Source organism: Babylonia areolata, chromosome 22, assembly GCF_041734735.1.
Source record: "Babylonia areolata isolate BAREFJ2019XMU chromosome 22, ASM4173473v1, whole genome shotgun sequence".
Classification (NCBI taxonomy): Eukaryota; Metazoa; Mollusca; class Gastropoda; order Neogastropoda; family Buccinidae; genus Babylonia; species Babylonia areolata.
The window spans coordinates 42,188,178-42,213,244 of record NC_134897.1 but is presented as its reverse complement, the minus strand read 5'-3'; the positions used below and the strand labels follow the sequence as shown (position 1 = coordinate 42,213,244).

General features: G+C 39.0%; 2 protein-coding genes across 2 annotated transcripts; one reads left to right on the top strand and one right to left on the bottom strand.

Moving 5' to 3' along the window:
* The first annotated feature begins 278 nt into the window (after window positions 1-278).
* On the top strand, window positions 279-9,250 carry LOC143296939 (methyl-CpG-binding domain protein 2-like). The gene is made up of 5 exons (XM_076608975.1): window positions 279-458; window positions 1,222-1,379; window positions 2,388-2,530; window positions 3,179-3,269; window positions 3,861-9,250. Exons 1-5 carry the CDS (start codon window positions 373-375, stop codon window positions 4,109-4,111), a joined length of 729 nt encoding a protein of 242 aa, XP_076465090.1. The 5' UTR covers window positions 279-372; the 3' UTR covers window positions 4,112-9,250.
* Window positions 9,251-9,602: 352 nt separating this feature from the next.
* Window positions 9,603-24,614, bottom strand: LOC143297524 (ubiquitin-conjugating enzyme E2 R2-like). Its single transcript, XM_076609924.1, has 5 exons — window positions 24,302-24,614; window positions 22,709-22,795; window positions 16,535-16,632; window positions 14,406-14,540; window positions 9,603-13,547 (listed from the first exon to the last, which is right to left on the bottom strand). Exons 1-5 carry the CDS (start codon window positions 24,476-24,478, stop codon window positions 13,337-13,339), a joined length of 708 nt encoding a protein of 235 aa, XP_076466039.1. The 5' UTR covers window positions 24,479-24,614; the 3' UTR covers window positions 9,603-13,336.
* Between the last annotated feature and the right edge of the window lie 453 nt (window positions 24,615-25,067).

The following is a 25,067-nucleotide window of genomic DNA, read 5'->3' as shown; positions in this document are numbered from 1 at the left end:
AGCTCAGTTCCCTCCCCCCCCCCACACCCCCCCTGCTCAAGCATCCCGTCGGAAAGTAATCAATAAGTGCTCTCTTGCGTGCCCATTGATGGAAAGTGCCAGCCAGAACTTGCTTGAAACTGAGTGCTTTGTCTTGTTTCAAGACGCAAAAGTTCACGCTTTTATTCATATACAGGATTGCTGACCAAGAGTGTGATTGCTGATTTTGGTTTCTATGATAAAAGAACTTTCCGGTGAAAACTAGATATCGCGTCAGTGATACTACTTCCGTTTTTATTTCAGCGAGAGATAAAGAGTTCAGAAGACGGTTTGTTGGCGTACATCTTGTTTTGTCATATTTCATCATTTTTTAATCAGAACTAGCGTAGTATAATGGCCCTACCACCAGGATGGAAACGAGAAGAAGTTGTTCGGCAGTCTGGTTTATCTGCTGGAAAAACTGACGTTTACTATTACAGGTAATTTTTTGTTTTTTTGAAACCACAATGAAATTTATAAACTGAAGTAATGCATCGTGACAGTTCGAAATTCATGCGATTTCGTGCGATTTCGCACTTTCATTTTATTTTATTTTTGATTTAGATCACAATGAAAAACTGAAGTAATGCATCGTAACAGTTTGAAATTCGTGTGATTTCTCACTTGTTTTATTTTTTTTTATCTAGATAGTCACGATGCATTACTTATGTCTTTTATTGTGTATCCTTAGACAGTTCATAAGTTGAGTGAAGTTTGAAGGCAGATATTTGCATGACATACATTTTAGGCCTATAGTCATTTTGATGTTTCATATTTTTAAAAACAAGTGAACATGTAGAATGCGCCGTTGCACTAGCAGTGACTTTTCACGAGAAACACCGATTCAGACTAACACTAAACAGTAGCAGTACCACAACCACTGTACCAGTACCACTCCCATCCATGCCTTACTCCAGTTCAGCAACAGAGGAACATAAGTGAACCACACTATCATGGGCTTCGGCTTTCAGCAGCTTTCAACACAAAAAATCTTAATATATTTGAATAGATTCTTTCATGAAATGAAACCTTCCAATTTGTTTGTAAATTTGTATCTACATTTGTATAAAGGAAATTATTGATAAATTTGTAATGAAAAGACAACATCCATTTATTTATCATGCTATATTTTGGACAAAAGGACTGTTTTTGTGTTATCATTTATGTATTTATTTATAAAACTTACTACATTTTGATCCACAGCCCAGATGGTAAGAAGATCAGGAGTAAGCCACAGCTAGCTCGCTTGCTGGGAGACACCTTTGACCTGAGTGCCTTTGATTTCCGCACTGGCCGAGTGATCTACAGTGCTGTTCGTAAGAGCAAGAGACAGAAGGGATCTGCATTTGATTTTGCTCGGGGTATGAGAATTTTAATTATTGTTAATTACTTAATATAGTTCAGTCTACTTTTCTTAATCTTCGTATTAAAAAAATCAGTTCATTTCAGTTTCACCTACCATAAAATGTAGAAGAATTGTTATTTGAATTTGATAGCCAATGTCATTTTATTGTAAAGAATGTTGTCTTTAGTGTTTATTACTATTACAGTATTAGTTATTGTAATTATTTGATTGACATACAGATTTTAATATTTATATATCATTCTAAACTCAACATGCTTGAGTTGCATCATTTCATTATTTTAATTGATAAAACTTTATATTTACAAATGACATCAAGTACAGGACATGTTTTGAAATCAATGGTTCTTCTTCAACAAGTTCAAGTAGAGTATCCATAATCAGCATGTTGATTTGTATGCTTCTTTCACCAGAAGTGATGGTGCATTTTCCATTAATGGTGACAAAAACAAAAAAATGCCCTCCCCCCAACATATTTTCCCTAAATTGTTATGGGAGTAGTTGCATGTGCTGCTGGCACCAAGCTACCAAGAGTTGCCTGTCATCCAGCTATTCCAAGCCAGCTAGGATTAATGCCAGCATTGAACACAGCCTTGCTGTGTTTCACATTTTAGATGACATTTGGTGTTGACATTCATATATCAACTTTACAAAGGCAATGAAAATGATAAGAAGATATAATCATGAAAATGCATCAGTAAACCATTCAACCATTCTTTTTTCTAGCAAACTTTAATTAGTTTGTCAGTATTTTTTTTCAGTGGTTTTACATTTATTTGATAAACTGTATTTGTAAGAATGCGCTGATTTAATTTGTCTGAAATAAATTCCGTGAATATTTGTATTAATTTATTATATATTCTAAACAAAATGTTTATTTGTAATTGTTTATGAAATGTGTTTAGATAATGTGAATAGATAACATATCTTTTAATTTCATTAATTCAGTTGGAAACAGTATATAATATCACATCATCGTACATGTATTCTGCTTCTGTCCCCACAGGAGTTCGAGTGGACTCCAGCTTGGTGCTACCAATTCGTCAGACAGCTTCCATCTTCAAACAGCCAGTGACAGTTATACGTAACAATCCAGAGAGTAAAACCAAAACAGACTTGAAACATGGTGTTCAAGAACAGCCCAGACAGGTACATGATAGATGACATATGTTGTTTTTTGTTTGTTTGTTTTTTCTTTTGTGTTTGTGTGTATTTTGTTTTTTGACAGCTGTGCACTTTATCAGTTAGAGTTGTCTCTCGTCACTCCTTGGCCCAGAAACCAAGTGGATTATGACAAGAAGATATACCTGACTTTGTATGTATGTACCACTGCTGATTTGATTAGAATCTGCAGTATGAGAGTGGCCCTTTCAAGGTAGTTTGGGATACCATAAGATTATGGTTGGACTGGTGAGTCCCTGGAAGCCCCAAGATCTTTGAGCTGACATAGAAGCCCTGTGGGATAGTTATTTATTTACTTATTTCTTTTTATTTCATCTTTTGTTGTTGTTGTTGTTGTTGTTGTTTTTTTGTTGTTTTTTGTTTTTTTGTTAATTTATTTTATTTTATTATTATTATTTTTAATTCTTATTTATTTATCTATTTATTTATTTTCTCAAGGTCTGACTAAGCGCGTTGGGTTACGCTGCTGGTCAGGCATCTGCTTGGCAGATGTGGTGTAGCGTATATGGATTTGTCCGCAGTCACGCCTCCTTGAGCTACTGATACTGATGTAGAAAATAATGTGATGGTATCTTTTGCCCTGTAGACAATGCAATGACACTTTGTGCATTTCAGCTGTTCTGGGAGAAACGACTGCAGGGCCTGCGGGCCTGTGACAGCACAGAGGAGGCCATCCAGTCCATGGAACTCCCCCGCAATATGAACGGTTAGTATGGGGCGGGTATTTTATTGTACTGTATTGTATTATATTCTTTACTCTTTGTTACAACAGATTCCTCTGTGTTAAATTTGGGCTGCTGTCCCAAGGCAGAATGTATTGCTACAGTGCAGTGCCACCCTTTTTTTTTCTGCCTGCAGGTGTTTTTGTTTTCTGTTCAAAGTTGATTTTTTCTTTTGTTGCCATGCTTTAAACATTTTTTTTTTTTTACATAAGGTAAGTGCATGCTACACATGGGATCTTGGCTATCATTTCATCTTATGGAAGGGGTGGCGATTGTACCAATCACTATGGCGTGGCAGTTGTATTCCATACATCATTTCTGGTAACAGTATGTTATGAGGTGGGCAATGTGTGGATCATTAAGTACCCCCGAAGGCAGAGTATGACTGCCTACATGGCGGGGTAAAAATGGTCATACATGTAAAAGAATGTGTACATGGGAGGGAACATGGGAGTTGCAGCCCACAAACGAAGAAGATTAATTCTCGTGACGGTTGCTGGGCTGTAAGCAAATTAATTTAAGTAATGGTTGCTAGGCTGTAAGCAACAGGATTTAAGTGAGTTTATTTGATGCAGGTGTTGGCCCAGAGCTGACCACAGAGAGCGTGCTACAAAGCGTGTCAGCTTCCCTTCACCTGAACAATGTGCCGGTGACAGGCCAGAGCAACAGCCGCTCCCAGATCCAGAAGAACCCTGGGGTGAACATTGACACCAGCCAGCCCCACATCCAGCACATTCTGGTGTCCGAGGAGGACATCCAGCGACAGGAGCAGAGGGTCGTTGAAGCACGGCGCCGACTGCAGGACGCTCTTCGAGAAGAAATGTAACCCTCAAGGAATGCAGCTTTGGTTGTCATTTAAAAAAAAGTTTTATATGTGTGTGTAATCTGTGTTGTGAACCTGCTGGAGGAGTCATCTCAACTGTTTTGTTGGGGTGGGGGGGAGGGGGGGGGGGCAGTAGTTTCAGGTAAAAAATGGTTTTGTCTGACAACTTGTGTCATTATTGGTGACAGAAATGATTGTCTTATTTATGCTAGTGACGAAAATACAAACTGTGAGAATGGGTTATGATGCAGTTCACATTTTCTGGTAAGTGAGTGGTATGTTTACAGTGAAAATGCTTGAATGATAGGTGCTATACCTGTTAGAGTGTTTGACTTTGAATCTAGAGATCTCGAGTTTGATTTCTGGTAGTAGCGCCTTGTGGGTTAAGAGAGATTTGTTTTTTTCTCTTTTTTTTGGTCATCTCCAAGGTCAACATCTTATGTGCAGACCTGTTTGTGCCTTTACCCATTTCATGTATTTACACTGGCAGAAAATAGGACCTGCTCATTGCAGTTCCTGCAATCTATGTCTGCATTAAGTTGGTTATGGATGGAAACATAATCACACGGAAGAGGCATTTCCTTGAAAACTGAATGCTGCTACATGAATAACTGGGTTTCTTCTTCTTTTTCTTTGTTCATAGGCTTCGACTCCCCACATTCACTTTTAGACATTAGTGGGATTTTACATGTAAAACCTAACTGGGTTTAGATGGTCATGCATGAAAAAAAGGAGGAAGGTGGCAGAATGGTTAAGACGCTCAGCTGCCAATACAGAGAGTCCGTGAGGGTGTGGGTTCGAATCCCGCTCTCGCCCTTTCTCCTAAGTTTGACTGGAAAATCAAACTGAGCGTCTAGTCTTTCGGATGAGACGATAAACCGAGGTCCCGTGTGCAGCACGCACTTGGCGCACTGAAAAAGAACCCATGGCAACGAGAGTGTTGTCCTCTGGCGAAATTACGTAAAATGAAATCCACTTTCATAGGTACACAAATATGTAAGCATGCACTCAAGGCCTGACTAAGCGCGTTGGGTTATGCTGCTGGTCAGGCATCTGCTCAACAGATGTGGTGTAGCGTGTATGGATTTGTCCGAACGCAGTGACGCCTCCTTGAGAAACTGAAACTGAAACTGAAAAAAACTACTTGTAGAGAGGAATGAACGTGGAAGTTGGAGCCCAGAAATTCAGTAGAAGAAGAAATTCTGAATAGTGTGGTAGATCACAAAATCTTACTTGAAAAGTGTTCGTAAGCATAATTTATTGACTTGATTTAAAAGTCAGTGTGGACATGAAATTGATTTGACAAGAATAATCATATTGTGAAATGTGGTTCATATATGGAACTCAGAGAAAGACAAGCATGTGAGGTTTCCCCCTGTGGGGATTCTTGGGGTCTTTCAGTATAAATAGCATCCCCATCTTCTGGAAATTCTGTGCTAGAAATTTCCTCTTTTCTATCGCTCCTTGTTTCTGCCTTTTTTTCTTTCTTCACTGTTGTCTCCTTTTTCTGTCTTCCCAGTCCATTCCTCTTTCTTTTTTCAAGCAAGCCTGGACATTTTTTTTTCACTCTTCAGCAGTCTATGATGTACTATCTGTGCTGTTTTGCTCTGGCGATTAGGTAGTGAGATGTTAACATTGGGATGGGCACTAGCTGCCCATTCTGCAGTGTTATTTGCCTATTACGGCATTTTTTAATGTATTTTTTATTTGGCTTTGAATTATTGTTTTTTTCGGCTTTGAAGTATTGTTTTTTTCCTTTTTTACAATTTTTTTGCAATCTGGGAATGATAAGCGGAATGACTGGTGTCCTCAGCATGGCCTAGTCTTATTTGCTGTAAGGAGCTAAATGGTTGGGATACTGTGTCATGGACTTATGTGGGTTTGCCTCAGTGTTTTTATGTAGATGTGACAGTTATGTCATGATGCGGTTGAGCATTTGTATGGTTTGACGGTCCTGATATGGCCCTGTGCGGTCGGCTGGACTATAAGCAACAAGAATAATGAAAATAATGTGAGGCTTAAATTTGTCTTTTTGTGTTCAATGCTGCTGCCCTGTAGTGCCTGTTGTAAACAGGAGGAAAAAGTGTTTCTGGGAACTTGAGAAAGGAAAAGCTTTTGTAAGCAGACAATGATTTAGATCACTTAAGTAATTTGAGTCCTGCAGCACAGCCAGCAAGCATGTCTTCCGTTCATATTCTTCAGATATTTTTGTTTGTGTTTTTTAATCAGAATGTCTTGGAAAATAGATCAGGGGGACAGACAGCAGTACATGGGAACAATTTTGTGACATATGTGATGGTCATGGTAAGTTTCTCTATGGAAATCCTGGCTTCTTTTCCTACGGAAAGTTTTCTACACCAATTTTTGTTGATTAACGTATGTATACAAAGTAACTACTTGGTTTTGGATATCCATGTTTGTGTGAGTGCGCTTGTAGTAAACTTGGCATTTTTATCGGCAATAGTAAGTGGCCTGGGAAACAAATTTGAGAGATTGATAGATATGAATAGACCTTTCCAGCCATTCCCATGATGATGATGTGCTTTGCAGGATGAGGGATCAGAGGTCAGGAACATTATTTGGCAGCGTAGAAAAAGTTTGATAAAGCTTGTCTTCAGTTTTTATCAAACTTGATCTTGTCATTGACTATGGAACAGTTTCAGTTCCGAGAAGGTGCAGACTGATCCCTAGTTATTTATACACTACATCATATGTTTTACCGTACTGACCCCTTCCCTGTCCCTGCTGTCTATACCTTTCCCTTCCATCGCCTGGGCAGCTATATCACATCTTTATAATCAGAACCCCCCAGTGTTACAACAGCAGAATCATCAAAATGACGATGGTGGTGGTTGTACTGTGAAAGAATGGTAAAACTGATAGGCAATGGATGAATGAAGTAGTGACATTGCAGTCACTTCTTTTTATTTGATGAAATCAACCATAAAACTGATGCATAACCATCACAACATTAACATTTTTTTTTTTAATTGTTAAATGAACATACTGAAAATTCTGTCAAGTCATGGATTCAGTTGTGTCCCATGTGCTTGTTTTGACATATTGAAAACAAAACGATCTCGAAGTGCACATACTGGAACATCATTAGTCTCTTTTTTTTCTTTTTTTTTTAAGTGTTGGGAAGTTTCAAACTGGCCCAAGATTTGACTGAAATAGAGTGTTTGTGACTTCCTTATATTAAGATTTTGTAGACCAGTTTTCATCGTCACCTTTCTATTTTACCCCCTTTTTATAACAGTTGAATCAGCACAAAAAGTTATCATAAAAAAAGTTGAAAATTTCTGGTTGCTGAGGCAGTCTTTGTTATAGAAATCTTATAACAATCTCCCATATCTTTCAGTGTTAGAGGTGGCAATCTGAACATGATGGGAAAGAAATTAGCAGTTTGACATGAAAAATTATGAACAAGAAAAAGAATGACACGGTCTAGATAGCTACTACCTTTTTTTTTTTCTAATGATGATTTAGTCAGAAGCAGAAGATGGCAGATTTTGAAAGGAGAAAAAAAAAGGGGGCAAGAAAATGAATGACTCAGCCTAAATAGCCATTATCTTTATTTTTTCCCTGCAAGTTTGGAAACGAGCATTAAATTTGAAGAATGGAATGTACAATGGAATGGGGCTGAATATTACTAGTTAGTGAAAATGACTAAAAACTTTAGTTCATTTTATATTGATATTCTGTTCAGAAAATTGCCTGCATGTCTTTCATCATCTTGTTTTAATTATAATAATAATAATATGAAATTAATGAGATTGTAGGTAGAAAAAGGTATACAGTCTGGGGCATCTCCATTTTCAGTGTTTGTGTGTTCACTGGAAGCACTGTCTTTACAGCATTGAAGTATGGGTCAAGAGTACATGATTTAATTGCACTTACAGTGGTGTCAATAATATCAGGTTTTGGCCAGATGTTGATTATCACGTGTATTCATATCTCCAAGTGTTTGTGGTTGGCTGGACCTGCAGTGTAAACTGGATGATGATGGGTTTATGTCTGTCATACAGCTTTTCTCCCTGCTGATGAATGTCACAATTTATTTGCCCTTCTTCAGTTCGTGTATTGTCAGACTGTACTTAATGTTAACCATGATATTGGAGTGTTGGCCTAGTCAGTATGAGCCTGCCTAGTAAACAAGATCTGAGTGTGCAGGATCAAAGCCCTCACTTGCCAGAATTTTCTCCCACTCCATGAGACCTTGAGTGGTGGTCTGAACATGCCTTTCTGACAATACATAAACTGTGGTCCCATATGCAGCATGCACTTACTAGATATATAAAAAAACCTCATTGTAACAAAAGAATATCCCATCCCTGGTAAATTTTGTAGTAAAATTGCACTCTTATTTTCATGTATGTGTGTGGGACTGAAGCATGACCGAATGACACAGTAAACAAATGATGTGCGCCTAGAGGCAGCTCTCAGTTGGCTCTTCCTGGGTAGGCAGTCAGTTGTGCAGATGGCTAAGTAAATCACTTAGTTTCTGATTGAGGATTATGGATAGGCACAATATAAGTACCAATAATAATATAATAATGTTGGAAGTCTGCGAGTTCATGTCTGCTGGATTCTAAGAGTTTGTTCTGAGCAAGATTATCAATTGATGTTGGCTTCATCGCTTCCATTCTTCATGCTGATTTTAATGTGTCACAGTGTTTTGGACTCTAGTATCGTGAAAATGTGCTCAATCGTATTGTAACATGTTTTGAGCTTTTTTCTTTTCATCTCTGTCTCGTATCATTCTTACAAGCATGAGTTCTTTTGTTTTAGACCATGCAGTGTGCTGTGCATTGTTCATGGTATGCTGCTTTGTTGTATTCTTGTTTCATCATCCTGAATAAAGTGAGAAATCTTAATGGTTTTCTTGTCATAAATTTTGTGTTGTCATGTGCTGAGTAGTTGTTCACTGTTGAGATTTTCAGGGGTTTTTGGGTGGTTGTTTTTTTAGCTTCCAGTTAAGGATGCATTTACTGTATCCTGATATGCCAGTGAGTAGTCCAAAGGATGTAAATAATAAAACTGAAAACATCTCTGGAATGTTGTATTCTGGTAGCATTTTTCACTGTGTCATTTTTTGGTAGAATTTTTAATTCCATTATTTAAAATAAAATAAAAAAACTATGTGTGAATGTATATGGTTTTTATGGTTTGCATGTTTGTACCAGTAAATGTGAAAGTGAGATCAGTTTGCAATCATTGACATTGTGTTATTTTTCTTCTGATGTTTCAAAACATATTTTGGAAAAAAAACACAAAAAAACCACCTCTGGTATGTATGCTGGTTTATCAGTTACTATTTTACCAAAATATTACAAGCACTGTAAATTGTTTTAGTTCATTCTGATCAAGCATCCATTTAATGGCAATCTCTCTAAAACTGCCAAATTCTTTAATAATGTTTTTTTTAATCCATGCAGTAAAGAGTGCATACATACATAATGCAGACATACACATAACATGTCACACTTATGGACTGAGTCATAATATGAACAAACAAATTTATTTCATAATAATGCAAAATAAAACATTTATAGACATTCAAAATACAAGGTCTGTTTCTGCTATAAATACGTTGACACACCAGTGAAAATGGCCCAATCCAGTGTCTGAAAGTGCACATCTAAGAACTTGGTCAAGAAGCTAAGAGGCATCCATTCAATGCTTTAGGCTGTTAGGATTTTGGCTTATTCAAACATTGCAGACGCAGACTAACAAAATGGCACAGAGACTATATGAATGAAAGGAATTCTCCATCATCCTGCAAATTTTGAATGGTTAATCTTGTCCCAGACTCTCAGCACATTTTCAGTGTTCACAGAATACCCATGTAAACTGAAAAACTTTAATGCAAGGTAGGACAAAGTTTGGAAAGTAGGCAGGGTTTATTTTTATTTCATGTGTGTCATGTTTGCACACAAGAGACCACAACAGTTTTTAGGATCAGCCTTATTTCCACGAAAATTTGGGGAAAACTATACACCAGATTCAGGAGTCAGCTGTGATAGATGATGGGCTGTGCTGCTACCCTCCTTTTTGGTAAAACACTGCTGAACTCACACAGTAAAATGTGCAACTATTTAGGCCGACTACTTCCAAACCATTGCTGTATGGATGTGCAGTTTTTGTGTGTGCGCGCTAACTTCTTATGCATCCAGTCTGGACGCACCATAGTATTTTGTTTACAAAAAAAAGAAGTGTAATTTGAACAACTAATCTACAGAGTCTCTTCCAGTACTTCACACCACCAGTCTTACTCTAACGTAAGTCTTTCCAGCCAGGTCAAACCAATGAAAGTGAAAAGGTACCTCAATTTTTGGCGAGTCCTGTCAAGGTCTTAGGTGTAGGCAGATTCACGGGGGACTGTCTCTGGAGGGACAGGGTGGCAGTCTCAACTTTGTATGGATGCTCGTTCAGTCTTTCCCATCAACAAAGTGATTATTGTCGTCAGTATGGGGCTTAGTAGGTGGTGTCCTGTACATGTTAAATCAGAATAGGCACTTCTGTGCACCACTGAAGTGACTCACCAGCAGTGCAGGGTCTTCTCTGGTATGTGGTCTCCTGCAAATAAACATCTATAGTTCCCTGTGGACCACTGAGGATGGATTTGTATGGGGGACTTGAGGTAAGCAGCATGGAAGTCATGCCACTACAATGGGACAGTGAAAAAAAAGCCCAACAAAACAAAAAATATAAAACACATAATGCTGTTGTTTCTCTAACCAGTGTTTCATCACAACACAAGTAAGCTGTAGCGATTACAGATGGTGAGACTACTGGAAAAAGACTCTGCAGGAAATTAGTTTTTCTTTGTGTGCGCTTATCAGAGCCAGGACTTTTTCCCTTTTCTAAATCCACTGCCGTTTGCAGATGTTTAGTTACAAATTCTTCTAAAAATGTGTCAACGTGTGTGTGTGAATGAGAAAAAATGTTTATCAAGTTTGTCGAACTAAAACCCAGCTGACAGTATTACCTCAACAACAGTCAGCAGAATGCTAAAATCTCTTCGTAAACCATGAGACTAAAAAATTTCTGCTTTTTTGTGTGCCTCTGCGCAAGTCCATTGCATAACTTTCTTTTCTTCCCATGCACATTCCTTCAGCCTAAGTGGACAAAGTGGTTAAAATTACCAAAGCAATTTTTTTAATGTTCTGAAAGCATGCACAAAATCATCACGAATAAGATTCTTCAAATAAGATGGTGGGTAACTATTTGATCGTGCACAAATTCCATGCTTTTTGAAAAGTTTTTAACAGTTCAAACAGAACTGGTGGTGGTAACTTCCTCAGGAACACATTTCAAACAAACTGAAAAATGAAAGGACCTCTTTTTTTGTTAAATTACTAGGCATTTCCCACCTGAATCTTTTCATAACTCAGTGATGGCCCATCCTCTCCCCCAAATGTCTGCACATACCTGTACCAGTATTCTGTCAACCAGTGTATTTCATCTGTGACAAGACTTGTGGTTTTCGAAAATAACTATTTGTTGGGGACACTCGATGGCAATTTCACTTCTGGTTAAAAACAAAAAAACCCACCTAACCTGACTAAATCCTGCTTTCTATAGGCTGTGGCACAGGCTGTATATCCGAGTGTAGAGGGGAAAAAACAAAATCTCCTCACTGCAGTCAAAAACGTATCTGTGAGAAAGTGCAACTTAGTTTACGAATGAAATTCAAATGTCTTTTGTTCTTTGGGATGTCATCCAATCCCCCAGCACTGACAGTGACATGACAGCGAAAGAGCTGGCAGCAAAAGAGTTAAGCACACACCACCAATAAATTAATGCAGACCTACTTGTACTTTTCATTAATCTTAAGATCATTTGACAAATTGCAAGCCACCATCCTCAGCCACCACAAACTTTCTGAAAAATGACCTGTTCAACAAAGACAACTATTTATTATTATTCCTCAGAGGTGAAAGCCAATAATGAACGAAGCAGGCCCCTTGTCCCTGGCACTTCTTGTTAACAACGGTCAGTTAAGGATGTGACAAACATTCCAATCCAATGGCCATGTCACTTTCACTACGAAACCATATTCGCAATTCTACATTTCACATACCATCTTTTACACAAAAAAGCTATAAAGTCTCTCTCTGTTTGCAGCACTAGGCTCCACAAAATCCCCAATTTTTTTTTCTTTTAATATTCATGCACAAATTTTACACCATTCTCATACAACCTTCTAACACTGTGAAGTAACTGAAAAAAAACAAAACAACTGACCTGACATTACCCACTCCCCTCCTGTTTCGCACACACACATATGCTTGCACAAACATACATAAGCTACAGTCAAGCTACAGTTGCAATTCATTCTACAAGGTGTGCCACCACCACAACAACAGAACACTGGCCTGCTGCTTGCAGACCTGTCATTGTACCTGCTGCTGGCATGGGCAGTCTGGGCAAAAACGGCTCACCTCATGCATAACCCTGTAGCATTCAGTCACACACCACCGTCACCATTTAACTGCTCACACTCACTCACCCAACAATCTGGAATTGAAACACACACAAAAAAAAAAACGGAGCGAGACTGTACTCTGAGCTATCCATAAAAGCTTGTCACATGATCTCAGGGGAGCAGAGGAGGAGGGGAAACACAAACATTACTTCTGAAATACAACATTTTCTGCTTTTATCGTGTGTGATTCATGAGAACCAAGATGGTAGTCCAGTCCCCAAGCTGGTGGACAATAAGGTACATCAACTTTAAAAGGACAGACAAAATGAAGGACTCAAACAGATATAATACATGTTTGACACAAGTCAACCAGAGCCCTAGCTGCAGCGGCAGTCCAGTTTGCAGCTGGCTCCAGAACAAGATTGGTGAAGACAGACGCCAGGGGGCCGGCACTGGTGGACTCCACAGCTCTGGCCACTGGAGTCCTGGAAACTGGCCGACTTGTTGACCATGCTCTGTTTCTCTAGGCCCATCACTGAAGCCCTCCTCAAACCAGAACTCCAGCAATGCACAGACATCTTCACACACAACCAGTAACCTTCTTCATGCATCCGCCCAGAAGTCCCTGTCGCTCTTTATTGATCCAATCTTACACGTAATTTTTCTGTTTTTCTTTCTTTTCTTTTTTTTAATTCTTTTTTTTTCATTAAAGAGAGCAGAAAAAGTCTAAATGGAACTTTGTTTCTTCATTGCTAGAGAAAGGGAGGAGGGTGGTGGAAAAGCAGGGAGAGGTACTATCAGCACTCCTCGTTGCCCGAGTCAATGTCTTCATCTTCGTCCTGATACATCTCCTCGTCTTCCCCATCATCCACATAATCATCATCGTAGAAATCAGCATCCACCTGATTGTCCTGTGTGGGTCGACTGCTGACACAATACTCTTGTAGTGTGGTGGGAACTGTGACACCATCCTTGGAAGCATCTTCTTTCGTGCCCTGAACTTGTTTCCTGCTCAGGTACATCACACACACAAACACACCACTCTGTTATCTGGTTGTTTCAAAATTGGACAGAATTTGTTTTACACCCTAAGTATTTTTCTCACAAACTATACTTAACACCAGCATTCTTCATACCACAATTCTGTATTTTAGCATGATCCTTCAACTTTTAACAATCTTAAAGTATGAAATAAAGTTATGAATACCAGTCTGTAATGACAAACAACTTTAACGCTTTTCATTTAAAGAAGAAATAAATCTATTCACAGAGATAGATAAACATTTTCTAATTTCCTAAAATGAAGTTTTCATGCATAAAGGTTTTATTTCAACTAATGCTTAGGAAAAAAACACACACCACATAATGAAAAAAAGCAAACCTTCACTGACTGAAATTTTCACAAAAACAAACACCCCCCCCCCCCCCACCCCACCCCAAAAAAAATCTTAAGAACTCCATAACTAAGACCCACATTTCATGGGCTCATTTAACTTAACCCCCAAAAGTGTTCCACTCACAGCCATAATTTTGCAAATGAAGGTAAAAGATACAAGGACAAAATACACACATACATAGTTGAACATCATCATCAGTGGACAAATACAACCTGAACCTCTGCAAAATGGGATAAAAAATAACTCACACTAAAAAACAAAAAAACAATAAGTCCAGTTCAAGAGTATCCAAGATACACCACACAATATTCAATATACTTTAAAAACTATGAAAAGCAGTCAGATTTGTGAAAACATGGCTTTAAATCATAAATATGAGATTAGTAACACGATGTTCAATGTTAATTTGCAGAAAATGTTTGGAGATGGGAAGCGGTTGTCTGAGACTATACATCACATAAATACCCACCTGATGATGTTTTCGTATTCTTTCTCTTTACCCTTGGTATCTTTCCACTTGCGATACATGACTGAGGCATCGACGTTGGCAGGGGAAAATGTATTGGGTTCGTTCAACAATGATATGATGCTGAGGAGGATCGTTCTGGTGGAAAAGTACACAACCACAATGTTTATATACAATTACTATAGAAATATTTGTAATCAGTGTGAAAAAAAACCAAACCCACAGAGACATACACACACTCTCTCTCTCTCCATATATATGTCCCTTGCGTAAGCTAACTACCACAATGCAAATTACCAGATAATACTTGGTCAAGTTTTCTGGTTCATAATAAAAATTAATCTCTTGAAAAGGAAACAAGTACATGTATTTATAAGCATTTTCAAGTGCTATGCAGATGCACAAAATTATTGCTGAAGAAAAACCAAAACAATAACTTGCACACATATAAGTCCATCACACAATACTATTGGCAGAAGCAGACAATTAAAAAAAATAAAATAAAAAGATGCTGGTCTTGCCCAGACCAAAAGTGGAGAGGAAAGAGTTTGCGATAAATTTGGGTGCACACCAGGTTCTTGAACTCTTTGTCTGGAGACTGGAGTGAGATGGGATGAACCTATTCTGACCCTCCTGTACTGACACAATGCCACCCCACCCCCCTCCTGCCCCCCATGTCCCCTTCAACGCAACTGTGTGGAGAAATGGAACAGCAGAGAGAGAGAGAGAGAGAGAGACAGAGACAGAGAGTGTGTGTGTGTGTGTGTGTGTGTGTGTGTGTGTGTGTGTGCGCGCACGCGCGCGCATGTGTGCATGCTGGAAAACCTCCAGTATAATTAAAGGCCCCATCTGGTCAAGATAGACAGATCACACAGACATGCAATAGAAGGAATAGCGATTGCAACGACAAAAATTGGAAAGTATGGAGGATAAAAAGGAGGCTGCACTATTTCTGGGAACTGCCCACTGGAATCAGACATTGCCTCTTCAGGGCTCTCCTGCAGATCAGTAACTCAGCAGAGGGGAATGGAGGTTGTGGTAGTTGCATAACAATAAGAGCAACTTCAACTTACTCTGGGAAGACACACCAGTGTGAGGTGGTGGGGGTGGGGAGAATGGGTTTTTATCACCTACAATAGGCATGACAAGGAAATGGAAAGACATATACTATCATGTGTGTGTGTTAGAGTGAGAAACCCATTGTGCACATGAAATGTGTTTGAAGGTGTTTACATACCACTGCTTTCAATTCAGGTACATCAGTACCTTTTATGAAACAAACTAGTTGCACTTACTGTGATGCACTTTTAAATCCCCACCCACTGTAATGCAAATTAATAACAAGTAATTTCCGATACGTCTGCTGATACATCAGGCTCCACAGGCTGAGTTCAAATCATTCAATTCACAATCTTTTATGATGCTATGCAAAGCATTTCTCTTTTGTCCCATGTCTGACACAATTTTCTGACAATCATTTCAGCTTTAAAACTCCCTGGTTAACTTTAAAACAAATTTAGAGTTCAAATCATTCAATTCACAATCTTTTATGATGCTATGCAAAGCATTTCTCTTTTGTCCCATGTCTGACACAATTTTCTGACAATCATTTCAGCTTTAAAACTGCCTGGTTAACTTTAAAACAAATTTACCTTGAAAGAATTCACATTCACTGATTTGGACATCTGAAAATACCAAATGTTTGTTTGAATTCTTTGTCTTATTACCAGCCATCCCCAAGTGATCAGTTGAAATCTTCATTAGTTGATTTATGTTCATAACTATTAATTTTTATTGAAGAAGGCATTTCTCCCCCCCCCCCCCCCCCCCCCCCCCAAAAAAGATAAACATATTCAATTACCAAAATTCTTTTTTTGTTGTTGTTTTTGTGGGTTTACTTCCATTCTATTTTCTTTCTGTGCCAGTGACTGTTTCACATTCTGAAAGAACTTACAGAGATCTGTCACATGCACAGAAACCATTTTGAAAAATGACTCCCACACTACAAGGATGTCGTTCTATTACTATGAATGATTCCATTGCCCTCTTTCACACCCACACACACAAGCACGCACACACACACCACAATAATATACAAAATAGAAAAGAGGCAAAAGAATATGTCCACCCACCTAACAGTCTGTGTTGGGTTCCATCGCTCTGAAGGCAGCTCACCACTTTGAGGATCGTCCACAGGAGGATGTAAGATAGATATGCACACCTCACCATTCTGAAACATCACACACACACACACTTAGAATTGCTATTTATTGCTTTACAGTTCACAGAAAATAAACCCAGTGTAACAGACTCTGCAGACACATAATCAATACTGGAACAAACTCACAACACACATGCAAGTGGAGAATTCATAACTGATGCTGAAACAAAACCACTGCATGAAAGCCAAAGGCCACAAAGTCTGTGACAGAATTGTGGATCATCCCCCCCCCCCCCCCCCCCCAAATTATCAAGTGAATTACACATGACTATGTATGTACAGTCCAAGTCTGTTTCAAGGTTTACGGTCGACTATCACTATATCCATGGCTGTGAATTTGCAGAATGTTTCACCAGTCTTTCAGACAGATCCCAAACAAAATGGATAGGTTGGGGGTCATTAGAACTGATTTGTTTGGGAGAGAGTGGGCGGGGTTGGGGAATGCAAACTTATGTATCTGTTTACAATATTATGTAAATGGCAAAACAATCCAGTCACAAACATAAACTATCTCAGTCCAGCATGTTCTCTGCCCTCCTTCAACTGTGATGTGAATACATGTCCAGATCAACTGGGATGTTTGGTTACAACTTACATTATTGACCTCTCACACCTGTTGTCTGGTGAAGGCATCATCTAGACATCTGTACCACTACCAGATGAAAATGACAGTTTTGTCAATGTGAACAAGTGTATGGGTGTGTGCAACAGTATTTGAGCATGTAGACACGTGGGTGCACATTTAAACAAGTGGTGGGGAACATAGTCTGCGATTTATAAACTGTAAGTTTGAAGGTTTTGAAAATCTCATTTTGAAATGAGACCACCATAACTTATTCAAACTATCTTGTCTTGTCAATTGCCTTTAGTTTTGTTCTTTTTTTCAGTGTGATTCACTTGTTAATAAATGACGGTCTTCGAAATTAAACAAACTGAAGTGGAACGGGAAAGAAAAGAGCAAGTACTCAGACATACACAGTCACTTCAGACATATCTTAAAAATAAAATGGAACAAAAGTTGCTGCCAGTCTTGTTGATTAGTATAGAAAAGCATGAATTCAACTTTTTGTAGACAGCTATCAACTAGGAAATCAAGAAAAGGAAATGGAGCTTGATTGGCCATACCTTATGCAAATCTCCAACATCACCAGACATTCAATTACAAGGGAAATAAAATCAAAAATGTGGGCAGATCACAGCAGACATGGTGAAGATGCAAAGAGGATAAGATCAGACAAGGCATCTAGATAGATGGACATGGGCCCAACTGAAGAGGACAGCCCACAACGTCCATTGGAGCTCTATGCTCTTCCTGGGAACAGGAATTTATATAATCAAGTCAGCATTCTTCCTTACATTCTTTTTTCTTTTATGGGGTCCTATTCCAAAGCGGGCTTTTGTGCCTTTGGCCATATTTAAGTTTAACCAGTTGAGTGCCTATGAGACCGCAGCTGAAGTCCAGCAAAAAGTGTTGCCATAGTGCCTATAAGATGTTCACTGAGCTGCATGCATTTCATTTTTCCTTCATCGGAGTTTGGTACAATGAACATAGACTCTGATATGGTTAGCTGAATGTGTCTGGATAATAAACATAATATTTAACTGAACATTCATCAGGTGGAGAAACATTTTTTTTTTTTCTCAACAATAATTTGCTAACTAGACAACTTGAAGCACGCCTATACAGAGTGTTTGCCTAACATGCCAGAAAGACGTCGGACACTTTATCAAGTTAAGACACTAGACAGTGATCCTCGTCAGCAAATTTACTTAACTTTGCAAGCTGTGCTGATGATTATGTATGAAACTGTCAATGGGAGATAATCTTTTTTTTCTTATGATTTGTTTGACAATGACGGTGACAAAACTGAATGTTAATTCAAAACATGTATCCGACTCTTTCTTCAGTCCATCTATCCAATCACTGAATCAGACATCATTTATGAGCAAGTGACCATGACTGACAGTGAAGGTGTGGTACTTTCACGAAATTTGAGCAGAGAGAGAGGACAGATTATAAAGGAGTGGTGTTAGACAATAGGTTGGAAAGCCAAACAAGAGGGCGGGGTAAAGTGGGCATGGCCCAGCTGTCAATGATTTGTCTTTTCACAGTGATCAACTGCCCGGAATGGTAACAGCCAGTCATCCATGATTTTCTTGAAACCCGGGGTTGATGGGCAATAGATGGGAATAAATAATGTTTTTCCTTTTGCATGCTATTTTGTCACTATCACGTGACTGATTTATTTACAGAGGAAACAAACCAGATGCACAACAGACACTTTGTAGTTTGTCGGATCAGTTACAGCCAGAAGGTTGGGAATATCATCAAAGCGCTCTTTCCTCAAAATCTCTGGCACTGAATAGGTTAATCCCAGATTTTAGGCAGCCAAATTCCATTTTCAGGGGTGTGCATGTTGGGTATCTTCATGTTTCCATAACCTACCAGACACTGGACTGGAATTTGGATTAAGGAATCTTAAAAAGGTGCATTTGATATTTTGCATGTATGTACACAAAGAGGACTAAGGACTAACAGCTCTGCACGTTTTTGTTTTTCAAAACATTTTTCAAGCTGCAATGAACATGTGTTCTGCAATCACCAGAGAAGCTGTCTGCTATGACTCTAAACTGAAGCCTCTCCTTAAGTGGAGGCCCCTCTCTGCCTTGTCAGAACTGTCAAGGGTGAGGGAAGGGGAGGGTGCTGGGTTACTATCATAAAGAAAAATCTAATGCTGTACAGTAGCACTGGTGACACTGACAGCTGCATGCAACTTATTCACACAACCAGCAACCAAGCAAGAGGGTATGGGGAGGGTATGTCCAGTGGACAAGGTTGTGGCTTTAAATGCCTACGGCAGTGGTTGAGTGTATCGAAAGTGTGGTGATATCAAAGACACAAATGGCTGCCTACAAGTTTTTGTCACACTCAAATGCAGAAATGGTGGCGGACATCGGGTGTATGTGGGTGCTGGGGTGATAGGCGTGAGAGGGTGGGTAGGTGGTAACTGGGGAAGATGAAGGGTAGGTGGGTGATGTCAAAATGCTATAAAAAAAAACCGATAAGGAAAAAAAAAAACCAACAACAAAAAACCAACAACCAAAAACACCAGAGAATCTTTCAATAGATAGCAAAGTAATCTGTGGTGATGACCACGCAAGTTGCAATACCACTGAATGATTTATACTGATTAATAATTCTGAAGTAGGCTGAGATAACAAAAAGAGTTCATCAAAATAACATCTTTTATTGTTTACAATACTGGCAGAAAAGTTAGGTAGAAATAGACTATTCAGAAACATGTGCTCTGTATGATTATATATTTAAAAAAAAAATAATTAAGGAAAAAAAGACCATCCACTTTTGTCAGTTGACTGGTCAATATCCTTGTAGAAAATAAATGCCCTCGATGAAATTTGGAACAGATGTGCTGCAGATCAATACTTGTGGAACATCCAGGCTAAAAATTAATGGGTTGGTTAAAAAAGAAAGAATACAAATAGATGGAAGGTCTCTGCTCTTACTGAACCCTAACACACAGAACCTATAAACAATTTTTTAAAAAGAAAACTATTTATTCTAAGAGGAGAAATGAAATAAGAAATAACATGGTTTCAACTAAACTGACAGGTCAGAATTCTGCAATGTATGCCAATAGCTATACTGATGTGCGTTTTTCTTCTGATTTTCCATGCAAAAAACAAAAACCAAAGCAAACGACCAGCCGCCGTGGCGAAGTGGTTAGCGTCGCGGACTGACGGCTGGGAGGACGCGGGTTCGAATCCCAGCGGAGGTGGGTTTTTCGGCCCGTGGACGGCTCCTACCCAGAGTTGAGTGTGCTGTGGGCTTAAATGGGGAGACTGGGATCACACAGTCGAGTGTCATCCACTTCAAGGATGCGTCTTTGGGTGTGTTGCTCTAATTACTTGACCAACACTGCAAGTGTCTGTATCTCTCGGGCCTGGTTAACGCCGGGATATCATTATGACAGGAAGCGTAGAGTACAGCCTTGTCACGCAGTCCCAAACCAAAATGGACCTCCATAGCAACATCGTCATCATCATCGTCATCCTCCTCCTCCTTCATCGTCATCAATATAAACAAAATAGTCTCAAAGTCTGTGGCCTTTCATGCCCTGCTCTCATGGTGACCTCAGTTTCGATACCCCTCCACTTCTGTGCTTGGGGTGAGTCCTGTCAATGTCGTCAGTATCGGCGGATTCGTCGGGGGCTGTTGTTTGAGGGACGTGGTGGCGGTCTCCACTCTGGGGGGGACGCTCACTCAGTCTGGCTCCGTGACTAAGCCATTATTGTCGTTAGTAGGGGGCTTAGTAGGTGGTGTCCTAAGTACGTAAAATCAGAACAGGCACCACTGAACACCACCGAAGTGACTCAGCAGCAGTGCAGGGTCTCCTCTGGTGTGTGGCCTCCAGGCGACCTAACATCGATGGTTCCCTGTGGACTGCAGACGCTGGAACTGCGACGGATGAACCCGGGTGTGGCCGTGTATGGGGGAATCTAAATGAGCAGTGTGGGAGTAATGCCACTGAAACGGTGCAGATGATGGGGCAGCAAAAAAAAAAAAAAAAAAAAAAAAAAAAAAAAAAAAAAAACCAAAGCAAACTGAGATGCAAGTATTCAAGAACAAGATCATCTTTTTGCAAATAATTTGAATGCAATACAACTGGAGAGAATGCAAAGATGCCTTTTTTCTTTTCTAAAACAGTTTCAAATGTACATACCTCATTACCTGATACAATCAAATTCATTAGATCCAAGTGAACACATATAATATAGAAGACCCATGCGACTGACATTTATTTTATGAAATGTTACAACTTATACAAGACAAATGTTTACAATTTTTCAGATACACCTTTACATTTATATACTATCAGTATCATCATTCATCTACGGTGTGTATCATGTGTACATCATGTACTGCATGCTAAACTGAGAAATACTGAAGCCAAGAACAAATGAGCATGAACTACCTCTACACCTCCCCCAAAACTCTTCTTCTTCCTCCACTGTCCTTCCCTCCGCTTTAAACCCATTCATTCATTCATATCACAAACTCAAAATATAACAGAATAAATTCATTGATGTGTCTAAATTTGATAATCACACAGAAAGGAATCTTGTCAATGCAAACACGGAACCTGCTACTATACAGTGCAAGTCAAGAAACACCAACTGACCCAGTCAGTCTGCTCTCGACGCACCATATCACAAGGAACGAGGATGATGTAGATTAAGAATGTTAGCTCTCACTCAAAAGCCAAAAAGTCAAAGCAGCTACGTTCACATTTGTATTGTTATACTGCAGCCAAATGTAGTCGATCAATACTTTTGGAACAGCCATGGTGATCTCTGGCATTTTGGCAGTGCGAAATGCAACCTGTTGTTTCAAAGTCTATCTCTATTTCTCTCTCTTTCTCTTACCTGAGAATGAGAAATAATGACAGTAGATCTATCTTTTTGTGCTGAAACATTTATAGAATATCCCTTATCTTCGTGAAACTGCACTCTTCCAATTTCATGGATCTGTTTTAAAAAAACATCAACTGGGAAGGTGGACGGAGGTGTTAAAGTGAAAATTGGCAATGTTCTGAATCTGGCTGCCTAGTCACCCTGTCACCAATGGAAGTCAAAATTGGTTGCTCAAAGGATTAGTGGAGAGAGCATTTCCACTTGCTGCCTAAAAGATTCAGTGTGTGTGTGTGTGTGTGTGTGTGTGTGTGTGTGTGTGTGTGTGTGTGTGTGTGCGTGCGTGTGTGTCTGCATAAATTATATGTGCAGACATATCGTGTAAATCATCTTTACATGTGTCTGAGTTCCAAGAGTCACTTCAGATCATAGGGATAACCATCTCAGAAAAATAAGGTTAGGTAAAGGGTGTTCACTGGACTGAGTGAAACCATGACATGGTGTGACTCAGAACAGTAACTTACTTGATAAGGTGAATATCAAATCATATGGCACTTCGTAAGTCATAGATCAACTCACTTGAACTCATTCACAAACTTCTGAATGCAAGCTCAATGTTTACCACTTGCCTAAATTGTGGTAATTGAAAGCTTACCTCATAAACATTTGGATGCCACATCTTGGTGATAAAACGAACGCTTGGAGGCGAGTATGGATAATCTGCTGGAAATTTCATGAGAGCCTGCAGAGAAAACAAAACCATTAAACAAAACCTTTAAACTTATGACTTTACATAATATGAAGATGGATACCACCTCACTTACCTAGTTAGACAAGTACCATGTATTTGGTATTGTGGTAGTGGTGTTTTTTCAGAAAGTTCACAAATTCTGCAAATCATAAGCGGGAGAACAGTTAACTGCTCAGTCTAAAAGTGTTAAATGATCAAATCAAATGTTACTGACATGTTCTACACGAACAACAATAGTCATGCAATACTAAGTCTATTCCAGTAATTCTCACCATCTAGCAATATCAAGTGGTTTCACTAATTTCAGCCAGCTGAGACCAAGGAATAAGTTTACCTTCAAATACTAAATTAAAGGTAGTACTCCCATAAGACAGAAGCTGGGCACTCCTTGTGGTGATTTTCAACTGGTCTGATCCCTTTGACTTCACATCACATTCATAGATTTTCCCTCTGAGTCAAGCCAAGAGATTCAGATCTAGAAACAAGACCAGGGGCAGCTAGCTGATAAGAAATACTCAGACTCTGCTTAGTAAATTCAAAAGTAAACAGCAGGTTAGTAAGCAGACAAGTAATGTCAACACCCCCTGAAAAATTCAAAGTGCACAAGATGAAAGATACCAGAGCGATTCCAACTGCATGTATTCTGATTTACGAAAATGCATGCGAGATGAATATTTGCCTGTTACTGGTGTTAGCAGCCATGATAGTGGCTCCTTTAGGATTGATTTGTAGTGGTAACAAACTGTTCTCAACTATCTTGATCTATCTCCTTCATGGATTTTCTGCCTTCAAGTTCAACTCAAGGAAACAAACTGTTCTCAACTATCTAGATCTATCTCCTTCATGGATTTTCTGCCTTCAAGTTCAACTCAAGGAACACCAACAGTGAATATCAATTATCAAATAAATATACACTGTATATATGATAATCAAAATCTATACCCTCCCTCTTTCCTCTTATCTCAATTTCTGTTGTAGAGAACACTGGGGGCTGTTTTCTTTCATTTTGTTGTTGTTATTTGTCTTCATGTTAGGGGATGGGGTGACGGAAGTTGTGGTGGTGACAGGAATCTTATCATTCCCAACTACAGTTAGTACTTGTCTGATTTTTTCATATCTTTTGATCAATTACTGTAGCAACCTCAAAACATCGTTATCAAACACTGGCTAAACTGTTACTTCAAGATATTCAATTACTTATCACTGTCTTGTCTTGATTTAGTATGTATTTCTTTCAACTAATCTGAATTATGTCACAAATGAATATAATCAGGTGAGAATGGGCAGATGATTTATAAATCCAAATTCACTGTTCACGTCACGACAAAGTCACATGTCGTTGTCACCGTCCATGGAAAAATGAAGGAAACAATGGATGACTCAAGGCCTCAAAACAAAGAAATCTGTCAAGATGTAGTCGTCAACACAGACTCCAATGACAAAAATAATACGATGAAATCTGTATCTTTTATCCAGTTAATCCTGACAATGGACTACCTTGAAATATCCGCCTTCGTAAAGGGTGCCAGGAGGTCCAAAAATTGCGACTTCCCATTCGAAAATATTGTCATCGTTTATCAACTTCACTCGAAACCCTTCCACAGGCTCAGCCTGAATCTTTTTCAGTTCCAGTTGTAACGCCTTCACAGCACCTCCCGCTGGACTCTGTGCCATTGCTGACACCTACTCGTTGACACTGGAGTGACCTGAAGCCTACGATGAATTTGGTAAAACAGAAAAACTGAACAGAAAACAAAGGTTTTACTTTCCTAAGTTAGCAGTGCATCCAAATATGGCGTTCGTGACATGACGTCACATTCAGTTGGTTGGTAAACAGTAGTCGTATAAAATGAAAATATACTATTAGTTTAGTCTTTGTTATGTTTCAATACTTTGGGGCACTTTACACAGAAAGGTAAAATATAACAAAATCACAACCAATCTGAGTATAATAAGGAAACCAGTTCTGCGACAACTGAAGCCAGAGTCCACTAATGCAAAATATGGCAAAAACATTTTCCTCCCCTGACAAACTGCATGAATGAATGACGCCACGGACTTAAACACGTCCGTGGAATGACACACACAGCGATTGCTAATCATGTTATGTTTTGTATATGCCTTGTGTCTTATTAATTCAAGAGTTTCACGGCAAGGAAATCTATCCTAGTCTATTCTCTAAAATAAAAAATAAATAAATTAAAAAATTCATGCCGGGTTGAAATAGAATTCATAGACCATTCAAGTACTTCTTCCACTTAAC